We start from the raw sequence: 10,476 nt of genomic DNA on the forward strand, positions 1-10,476 counted from the left end.
AATTTGCAATATTTTGCTGGATGCTCAGTGAAGGTCCCCACAAACTGGCGCGTTTTAAACGCGGCGGCAGCCAATAGTTCGCGGTGGAAAATTCACCGCGTTTTAAATGCATGGAGGCTTACGGAAGCGCTCAAACCAACGCGTCAAGTTGACGCTCTTCACGCGTTTTGGCAGCGTTTCTTTTGCGTTCGCTTTCGATTCGCTGTCTGCAGTGTTTTTGCCGCCGAAGAAGCGCGGTTTTTTGTATTGAAAGTGATTTTCAGGTGATAAAGAAATAGCAAAAACGGAAACCTTAATAGAATTGGTTCGAAACTATGTTTTTCAAAGATGTCTGAACTTACAAATTTAATTTACTGCTCCCTGAAATTTGATCAAGATCTCAGACTATCATTGGAATTTCTACAATATTTCCATCTACAAAACTTCCGGAATCCCCCCGAAATTCTCCAAATTCTAGCAGAGCTTCTATGTAGTTTCAAGAACTTCTACAAAATTCCTTGCTCTACTTGGAATTCGCTCAACTTGTACAAAGATCGGTCAAGTGCTATAAACTCACTGCCCTTCAAAGAAGCTTCCGGAGGAGAAATCTAAGGTATTTGTGAGGATAGTTGACCCACGATTTATACAATTGCATATGCTATGCTAAATCTAAGATATATGTAAGTAGAACTACAATAATTTATAAGGAGAATTTAGAAACTGTAAGTTGAATTCCAAGGGAAGGAGAAAATCTAAAGCGATTTTAGAAATAAATTCAGTTCTGAGAATAATTCCATTGAACTTTTTAGGAGTATGACAAATGAATTCAAAGGTGAGTTCCGGAGAAGTATTTAGCCGAACTTAAAAAAAAAATTCCTGAGACAATTCATCTGAAATACCGGGAGAATACTAAGAGCGAACTCAATAGACTGTCCGAGAGTTCTAAGTTCTTCGAAAAAATCTAAAAATACCAGCATTCTCAGAAATTATCGTAATACCCCGTTCACATTACAGCGTATATTACGTGATATACGCTGTCTTGCAATGAGCACTCATACATCTAGTTTTCACTGGAAATCCTATGTATGAGTGCTCATTGCAAGACAGCCTATATTACGTGATATAGGTTGTAATGTGAACGGGGTATAAACACCAAATGATATATGATGATCATTCTTCTGGAAATATTCAACAGCTCAACACGCCACAGGTATGAAGTTCTTCACATTTCCCTGAAGTTATCATCATTATTAAAAAATGGCCTATTTTCACCATGGGCGGGATTTTTTATTTCTTAATATTTTGGGCTCAAATTTTCACCACACTTCGAAAAAATCTTCTGCTTGATGTGTTTCCAAGGGCAAATGTATTGGACAAATAGTTTTTTAGATATGACCAGATGTTTTTTAATCGGGGTGACGTGTATCCGGGCATCGATGTCTGAGGCCGTTTTGAAATGCAAGATGGTGGCTTCCGGTTGGAGAAAAACTTAATAATTTTGTCAAGTATCCCACAATATTGGTATTTTTGGAGTCGGGGTGACGTGTAAGGGCCGGAAATCGTCTGCGACTATGGTGAAATTCAATATGGCGGCTTCCGGTTGAAGAAAAACTTGAAAATTATGTCAAATACCTCTCAATATGGGTATTTTTGAAATCTTGGTGAAGTGTAAGGACTGGAAACCCATGTCTCACACCATTTTGAATTCAATATGCCAGCTTCCGGTTAAATAAATTACTGCAACCCCTAATAAAAATTGTATGGTTAATTTGCTTAACGACGTGTTCTGGGTATCATCCAAACCATTTTTGGAATAGTTCAATGATTTGGGTTATCGTTCGTTTATGGTTATTTTTTATTAGGGACATTATCCTCAATATTTTTAGATATTTTTTAGAATTGGGGTGACTTGTAGGGACCGGAAATCGATGTCTGAAGCCGTTCAATAGGGGGGTTTCATGATAGAGAAAAACTTACTCAAATACCTCACAATATTTGTATTTTTGGAATCGGAGTGACGACCAGAAATCCATGCCTGGTACCATATTGATATCCAAGATGGCGGCTTCCGTTTAAATAAAAACTGGGATATTATGTCAAATACACCACCTTATGAGTATTTTAGGAATCTTGGTGACGTGACGGAATCTAATGCCTTTTTTAAATTCAAGATGGTGGCTGCCAGTTACAGAAAAATTGAGAAATACTATGAAATACCCCTCAATATGGGTATTTTTGCAATCTTGGTGATGTGTAAAGACCGGAAATGCATGGCTGACGACATTTTGAATTCAATGTGGTGGCTTTCCGTTAGCGAAAAACTTGAAAATTCTGTCCAATATGGGTATTTTTGGAATCGGAGTGACGTGTATGGACGGAGAACCCGTCTGTATTTTTCTGTTTTTCTGTAACCGGAAGCCGCCATATTGAATTTCAAAATAGCATCAGACATAGATTTCTGGACCCTATAGAGTTCTCCAGATGCACAAAAGTGTGCGTGAGACCGCGCGCTACCTTTTTAAGTAGTTGTGATATCGCGATACCTTTTTGTTTCTTCTTCTTCTTCGTTTTTACGTATGGATGTTGGATTTTAGTGTTCGTGAGATTGCGCTTGGAGATCTCTATATACATGTCAACCCGATTCCAAAAATACTCATATTGTGTATTTGTATTGACATTGTGTATTTGACAGTGTTTCCAAGTTTTTCTTCTACAAAAAGCCACCATCTTGGATTTCAACATAGCGTCAGACATGAATTTCCGGTATCTACATATCAACACGATTCCAAAAATACCCATATTGAGGGATATTTCACAGTATTTTTATATTTTTCTCTAACTGGAAACCACCATTTGGATTTTGAAAAGGCGTCAGATATGGATTTCCGAACTCTACACGTCATACCGATTCCAAAAATACCCATATTGTTGAGGAGGCGACACATCTAAATCTCAATTATAGATGCTCAACATATCTCACACTAGCGAATTAATCTTTGAAAAAAATTCTTTCATTGCTCGCATTTACTTGCATCGCTCATCATCTTTTTGCAAGAAATCTTCAGAATCGTCATCAATCTTTTTCTCAGCAAATCGATTAACGTACCCCATTGTAGTCAAAATTCTAGTACTAGACAATGTTTGTTTTGGCCGGCGCCGGTGGTGTAGTGGTAAGCGTGACTGCTTTCTAACACCCCGATGGGTCTGGGTTCAATCCCAGCCGAGGTCGGTGGGATTTTTCTGAGGCATAAAAATCTCTGGTCACGTCTTCCTTCAGAAGGGAAGTAAAGCCGTTGGTCCCGGCCCATGTGTGTTGAATGAGTGCGATATCCTACGCAGGTGTGGAAGCTGCCTTCCTGCATATTCGATTGCCGTCAATGGATGGCAATCGATGTCCGTCGGTGATTGGCACTAGATTGTGGAACAGAGCCCGATGTTAAATAAAGGAAATATTGGTGATATTGGAAAATCGTTCACTCGATAGCAAAACATATTACAAGTCCATTATAAAGTGAGCTTGGATTAGTGATTGTTTTCTCAAGCGTTTCAGATACGTATAACGGGGTAATGATCGAGGTAACGATTGAAAATCGATGCAATCATAACGAAGTGAGAATCTTGCTATCGCAATATAATCACCGACAAACCGACATGAATGACCATAGCAAAAGCAATAAAATTTCTGACCAAAGCACACTACTGACATCTGGCTCCGTGTTCGCCGGAAACATTTAGATAAGCCATGAACCCGCATGCAAAAAATATGAATTGGTTCGTGTCTGATCTATTCTGGACAAATTATTTTTATCTAGATCAAAAAATCCTATGGTTTTGAAAGTTCGGATCACTGAACATTTAAATCGACCATTTACGAATTTCGGGCATAAGTCCAAATTAAGTGTCATGTCGGTTTGTCGGTGATATAATGATGATGACATCGATCATCCTACGCAGAGAAAAAAAATTACCCTAAATTTAAGTTCTTTTTACTTAATTTTGGGTAATTTTGAGTTTTGCATCCCACTCGCACTTTTTGTTGTTGTCAAAAACGGAACGAGAGATTCGACTTTCTCATGACTATCGTTCAATAAGCTACTAGTGAGTATATGAGATATTCTCCAATTTGAGTCAATTGAACTCAATTTTGGGTAGAAAATACACACAAATAAGTAATTATTTTTGCCGTAGCCAAATGCAAACTACTATAAGCGGTTTACTGAAAATTAGCTTATTGAACGGAACATGGGAAATGAGTGAAAAGAACTTAGTGGTGAAGTTGGCGGGGGACTCCCAACAGTTTCAATGTGCACTCACGAGATGGCACTGCGATCACATAAAGGTGGTGTATCCATTGCCTTGTTCGAGGAATATCTTGTTAATGAAATATCTTTGCTACTGCCGAAGTAATCATGGCTCGGACTCAATAAGGTTAAGCGGAAATCTGCATACATTTTAAGCTTTTTTTTTCCTTGATTTGTTTTCCGTCGATCTTGTTTTCCGTGCTGAGCACCAATGCTACCGACGCCAGGAAGGCAGCTCCGAAACCTGGACCCTACCTATCGACCCATCAACTCATGAACCGGGGACCAACGGCTTTACTTCCCTTCCGAAGGAAGGCGTGATCAGAGATGTTATGCCTCAGAATATCCCGGCGGCGCCGACTGGGATTGAACCCAGGCCTGCTGGGGTGAGAGGCAATCACGCTTACCACTACACCACCGGCACCGCTAATTTTAAGCTGTTTTGATTTAATTTATCTCTGAGTGTACATTTTTTAGGTTAGCCAGAGGAAAATAATAAACAACATTACACGGCGCTGCTCCCACTAGTGTGCGTGCGTTAAACGTCACTAATCTCTATACACGGTAACCGCAAAATACCCAATAATGACTACAAAGCAAGCATTTTCGAGGGAAACTGGGACTAAAAAAGTAAAATTTTACCCATTTATGAGTAATTACAACTACAAAAACAAGTAGTAAGTATTCATTTTTGAGTAACACATATTCATAAATGGGTAATATTTTTACTCATATAATGGGTAGTCCCAGTCTCCCTCGAAAATGCTTACTTTGTAGTCATTATTGGGCATTTTGCGGTTACCGTGTAGGCTAGTCAAGTACACGGTAAGAAAAAAGCACCCAACGACCAGTTCACTTTTACCTACTTTTGACTAGTTTGTCTCCTTTTCTCCTTCTAATGTTGTCAAAAACGGAGGAGCAAAACCACCCAACAGGGGTAGTAAAGTGTGGGAACCCAACGTTGAGTATAATCATATTTACCTACTTTTGGTTAAAAAGCTAGTGGAAAATTCCATACGAACTGCACACAAGTAAATGAAAATTACTTTGACCCGCTTTACCTACTTTTGGGTTCCTGCACTATAATGCCGAGATGAGTGAAAAAAACTTAATTTTGGGTATATTTTCTAACTGTGTAGTGAGCCAATTTAAAATTTTTGGGCAGGTTCATTTTTGACCGATCTAGTTGGATTCTACCCAAATTTGGGTAGTTTTGAAATAGCGTGTTTACTCTGACAGACAACAGTAGAGGCCCGTATATGCTGACGCGTACACGGAAACCGCAAAGTACGCAAAAATGACTATAAAGGACTCAATTTTGACTATAAAGTATGCATATTCGGCTAAAACGGGACTACACCTAAAATGTGTGTATTTTTTACACATTTTATGAGTATCTGGTACTCATAAATGCATAAAATTTATTCATTTTTGTACTAGTAATTACTCATAAATGTGTAAAATTTTACTCATTTTGTGGGTAGTCCCGTTTTCATTCAAAAATCAGTGCCAACATTTCAAAGGGGCGTAATTGCTTTTGTAAACAATGGCTTTAGTCGTCAATTTCTCGCGAATGAAATCTTACCTCTCCAAAATGACAATGCTAACTGGTAGAGGAAACATCTCTCTACCTGCTGGTGTCATTATTTTTCATGAGTGAGCTTTTATTCACGAGAAATCGACGGCTAAAGCCATTGTTTACAAATGCAATTACGCCCCTTTGAAATGTTGGCACTGAAATGTGTACTTTATAGTCATAAAAGAGTTTTTTGCGATTACCGTGTAGTTTGAGTGATCGTCAGCGTCGGTTTGCAGTGAGGTGTTGGTAAATAAGTTTTACAAAATATTAATTTATCCATTTTCACAATGGTTTACATACATTTTCCATCAAATTTAACTGAAGAAGAGCTTATGCTCCAGACAAAATATGCCAAGTTGAAGAAAAAGGTAAGTCCGTTTGGTGTTTACTTTCAAGAGCTGCGGATCATTTGAATCTTTAAAATTGTGATAGAAAAAGGCACTCCAAGCCTTGAAGGCACCTAAGCAGGAACCGGAGAAGAATCTAATTCCAAAGCGACCGGCAGATGCTCGTGATGCTCGGGAAGTTGCCAGAAAACTTATCAAAAGCGGAGCTATACAAGCCATTCAGAAACCACAGCTCAAACAGGAGAGTTCTTTCAAACGTCCCAAAGGTAAATGTTGCGATTGTTTGTTCCGTGAGAATAATTAAGAAATTTCTAACCGTGATCAACAATCTTTTTTAGGACAGGAACGGAAAAGATCACATCAAGAATCCAGTCCCGGTACTCAGTCGTATCAATCGTTTTCATCAGTTGAAACATCTCCCGCCAATCCGGTTGTACCTACTAGTCCCGATACGCCAACGGAGAAAGATCCGGCTCGCGTGCAAAATCTATACCAGCAGTTTGCAAATGAACGCGATAAAGAGGAACAAGCAGGTAAAGCTGGAGACTCACCCCGCGACAAGCCTCGTTCCGGCAATACGGTATACGTTTCCGGCAACAAAGTGACGGAGGACTTCCTGAAAAAGCATTTTGTCGAGTTCGGTGAAATATTGAACATTTCTATGGAAATTGAAAAGGGCAGGGGATTTATTACGTTTTCAAAAACCGAGTCGGCTGATCGTGCAATCAGCGAGGTAATTCTGGTGTGTCTGGGAGAAAAGTAGACGTGTGTTGACGGTTATTTTTTTAATTTCAGGTTCACAGCAAAACTGTAGGAGGAATCGCACTGCAGGTTCAGCTGGCAAGACGACAACCGCAGATAAACCCAATCAACGATGCAGGATCTTCGGCGACGTGGTCAGCTTTAGGTCGGTCTCTAAGGAAGCATGCATTAAGTACGTCACGCGAAATTCAGGAAAAATTCATCCACCAACCCCGTTTCGTCACGTTTTCCCTATACCTTATGCATTGCTTGTCACACATTTGTAACCCACCTTCCCTCTTTCCTTAGAGCGTGACGTACTCAATGGATCGCCCCTAAATATTAAAACCATTCAAATTCAACAGTTTTGCCTAAAAAATGGTTTTTTATTTTTTTTATTTCAGCGACAAATCGATCACAAAAGGGTAAACACAAAGATAATCGTGAACTAGTGTGTTACGATCATGATGATATATTCTAAATATGTCGAAGGAATTGGTAAGTTTTTGCCACCATGAAGTATGAAACTCTTTGAGGCGCTGTAAAAATATCTGGAGCATGATTTGATAACTTTTTGGTTTTTGTGTGAGTTCACAACTTCGGATAAACAGTATCAAATAACCATTTCAATCTAAATGCTTATTACTCGGTTTGTGCGTCTTAGTTATTTAAAAAATACAGTCAACTATGCCTAACAAGACATGCAAAATCATACAAATAAATTAGTGAATTGTATATTGGTGATTACCGCACTGTTACAACTATACTTAGTTTTGAAATTTTGAGAGGTTTAATTTCAACATTATGCAGTTGCCTTTATTAACTAATAATACCGTGTCTATAAAATGCGTATAATAGGATTATGAATATCTTACAATAAACTTGATACAGTAAAACACAAATATATAGCTTTTTCGGTATCGTAGCTGAATATCACCGCTAAATCTTTTTGAGTTTTTCGGAGAACTTTCGAAGAATTTTCCAGAACTTCTGCGATAAATTGAGTTGGAAAATAATCCACGACCCATACAAATTGAAAAAAAAATGTATGGTTAAATGTCTACGCAGGGGAAGGAAGGGGTGGGGGCAAGAATCCTTAAAAAGTGTCTACGTAGTTAATGAACAGTCCCTAATACGAAACGATGTTTCGAATCTACTGGTGTATCATTCCGTAGTCTCCAGAGTTCATATTCCGAACATAACTCCATATTCATTCTGATAAGATGTCTATGAGCGGTTTTTAAGAAACCGCGGAGCTCTACGATCAGTTTCATGAATTAACCACTTTGATGGATGTTTCGGTTCTTTTAGGGGGCTATCCCGTGGTCCCTAGTGTCAATTTTCTGGTCACATCTCGAATTCATCGTTATAAGACACGTCTATGAATGGTGTCGAAAAAAAAACCGCGGAGCTCTAGGATCAGTTTCATGAATTGAACACTTTTACGGATGCGTAAAACGACCGGATTTACGACCGGATGTTCCGAATTTTGCGGAGGGCCATCCCGTAGTCTGCAGAGTCCATATTGCGGTCATAACATCGAATTCATTCTGATAAGAAGTGTATGAGTTCTAGGATCAGTTTCATTCCGGATCTTCCACAGGGCCCGACTTGTGACCTACCGGAAACGGATTATTCTCAAAAGGTGGAATCTGCTGAACAACTTCTCCAAAGACATCAGGAAGTTATCTCTTCAAATTGCCGTACAATCAGTGTTTGGTTCCAATTAGTTCAAATCCCATATGGTACGTGTATTCGTTAATGCCGGATCGACCGTATTATAGGAATCCAGTGGCACCCGTACTATAGGAATCCGGCAAGAACGAATCCGTACTATATGAATCTTGACTGTATTAGTTCCAGTGCTCTAGGCATAATAGTGTAACAATTTTTTTTTAAAATAGGTATCTTGTCATAATCGAGATGCGATGAAAAATAGACTTGTTCGTCATCCTTAGGAACGCGTCAAATATGGTGCTGGTACGTTAGATCCATCAAAGTCCGTACAAGTTCCAATGCCTTCAAAGCTTTCAGAGTGGAATCTGGGGGGGGGCGATGGGATCTTGATCCATGATTGACTTTTTCTTAATCTAGAAGTGCAAACATTTTTATAATGCTCACGAAAATATATCGTAGCACAGAACAGAAGGGGAAGTGTAAACAAATCGATGAATCAAAAAGTGGTTCGTTTTTCTGCTCAACAAGCAATTTGTTGTGGTAGCTTTCCGCATGGGCTTTCTATGTGCACTCACACTATCATAGCATGCTACCTATCTTAACTGCAGGTAGAAGATGCCATCTACCGCTAGGTGCGCTAGTGTTCGCAAATGACAAGTGGACCCACTTTCTGATCCGAAGTTCCACTCGTGTGATCGTAGTCTAAGACTTCAAACATATGTTGAAGGCAATCTTGGAGGTTTTCTTAAATCCCAAATTTACTGAACACTTTCGTTTGTTGCTGAATATGAACAACCGTATTTTTTTTTTTATTTGCAACGTTGAAAACCGGGGATTTTAAAATGAACATTCTCCGGCCACTGGATTTATTTAACAGCAAATTATAGTTTTTTTTTAATTTTTGACGTAGGGCTACGTCTTTAATTTCTATATGGGGGTACACTTTGTGTAAACCGAAAATGGAACATGTAACAAATTAAGAAAGATTTTGAACGTTAATAACTCAGCTGCCCCTGGTCCAATTTCAATAATTTTATCACCAATCGATCAGAAATATGGCTACGCATCGATCACAATGCTTCCGAATGTTGATTTTCAACAAGAAACTATTGAAAAACTGGTAAATGTCCAGCATTGTCCAAAAGCGTCGAATTAACTAACAAATCCACCAATTACCTACATGCATATGTTGCTTCCCCAGCACAGTCGTCAGAGAGTAGTAAGTAGATGAAACAAGTCGAAGTGGTATTCGCCTTCGGTCATCGGGCGCGTGCGAATAGGGAGGATGGAATTGCGTAATATTTTGCACACTCATCGCCATATTCAGAACCAAACGCAAATTCTTCGAGATAACTACCATCCGTCGTCTGGCTTGCCGTGGTGGTGTCTGATGTATCTCCGGTCTGATTTGCGAGGTGTGCTGAAGGTGTTCCTGAAAAATGAGATCCGTGATGCTATCACCTACACTAAACACGCCAAGCGTGAGCGGCCATGGATGTCATCTACGTTTTGAAGTAACAGAGACGCTCTCTGTTTGGTTTTGGAGGTTTCACCAGGGTTTTTTTCAGGGTCACCAAGCTTATTATAGTAAAGAGTAGGAATAGAATTCATCTGCCTGTTTGTCCATATTCAAAACCAACGATCACACAAAATGCTCATGTAATCAAACTGGAAGCAGGGGTACAAATTATTTTGATCAACTTTGAATCGCCACGGCCGGATATTTTCGATGGAAGAAGCAACAATCTAGCATCAAATTCGACGAAGACTGCAGGAAACATTTGTGAAGCCGACTTATTTACGAAAGAGAGTGTCGATGAAGAGAATCGATCAATGTAGATAGGACCTATTG

The 10,476-nt window shown here is 39.2% G+C and overlaps 1 protein-coding gene across 2 annotated transcripts; it reads left to right on the plus strand.

Moving 5' to 3' along the window:
- The first annotated feature begins 6,102 nt into the window (after positions 1-6,102).
- Nelf-E (negative elongation factor E) lies at positions 6,103-7,834 on the plus strand. Of its 2 annotated transcripts, none has more exons than XM_065221178.1 (5): positions 6,103-6,227; positions 6,292-6,472; positions 6,545-6,939; positions 7,002-7,140; positions 7,352-7,834. In XM_065221178.1, the coding sequence occupies exons 1-5, from the start codon at positions 6,147-6,149 to the stop codon at positions 7,426-7,428; spliced, it is 873 nt and encodes a 290-aa protein (XP_065077250.1). In that variant the 5' UTR covers positions 6,103-6,146; the 3' UTR covers positions 7,429-7,834. The 2 variants fall into 2 exon arrangements, with proteins under 2 accessions (XP_065077250.1, XP_065077252.1); XM_065221180.1 differs by having other exon boundaries at positions 6,106-6,227; positions 7,002-7,113; positions 7,352-7,831.
- Positions 7,835-10,476: the final 2,642 nt, after the last annotated feature.

The sequence above is a fragment of the Ochlerotatus camptorhynchus genome, unplaced genomic scaffold, assembly GCF_037179485.1.
Source record: "Ochlerotatus camptorhynchus isolate MF236.1 unplaced genomic scaffold, CSIRO-AGI_Acam_v1.1 ptg000139l, whole genome shotgun sequence".
NCBI lineage: Eukaryota > Metazoa > Arthropoda > Insecta > Diptera > Culicidae > Ochlerotatus > Ochlerotatus camptorhynchus.

What these genes read in the sequence shown, in the direction of transcription:
- Nelf-E (XM_065221178.1), top strand. Translation starts at nt 6,147, where the DNA reads ATGGTTTACATACATTTTCCATCAAATTTAACTGAAGAAGAGCTTATG. An exon ending in TTCTTTCAAACGTCCCAAAG is followed by an intron (nt 6,473 to 6,544) that starts GTAAATGTTGCG and finishes AATCTTTTTTAG; the next exon opens with GACAGGAACGGAAAAGATCA. An exon ending in CTGATCGTGCAATCAGCGAG is followed by an intron (nt 6,940 to 7,001) that starts GTAATTCTGGTG and finishes TTTTAATTTCAG; the next exon opens with GTTCACAGCAAAACTGTAGG.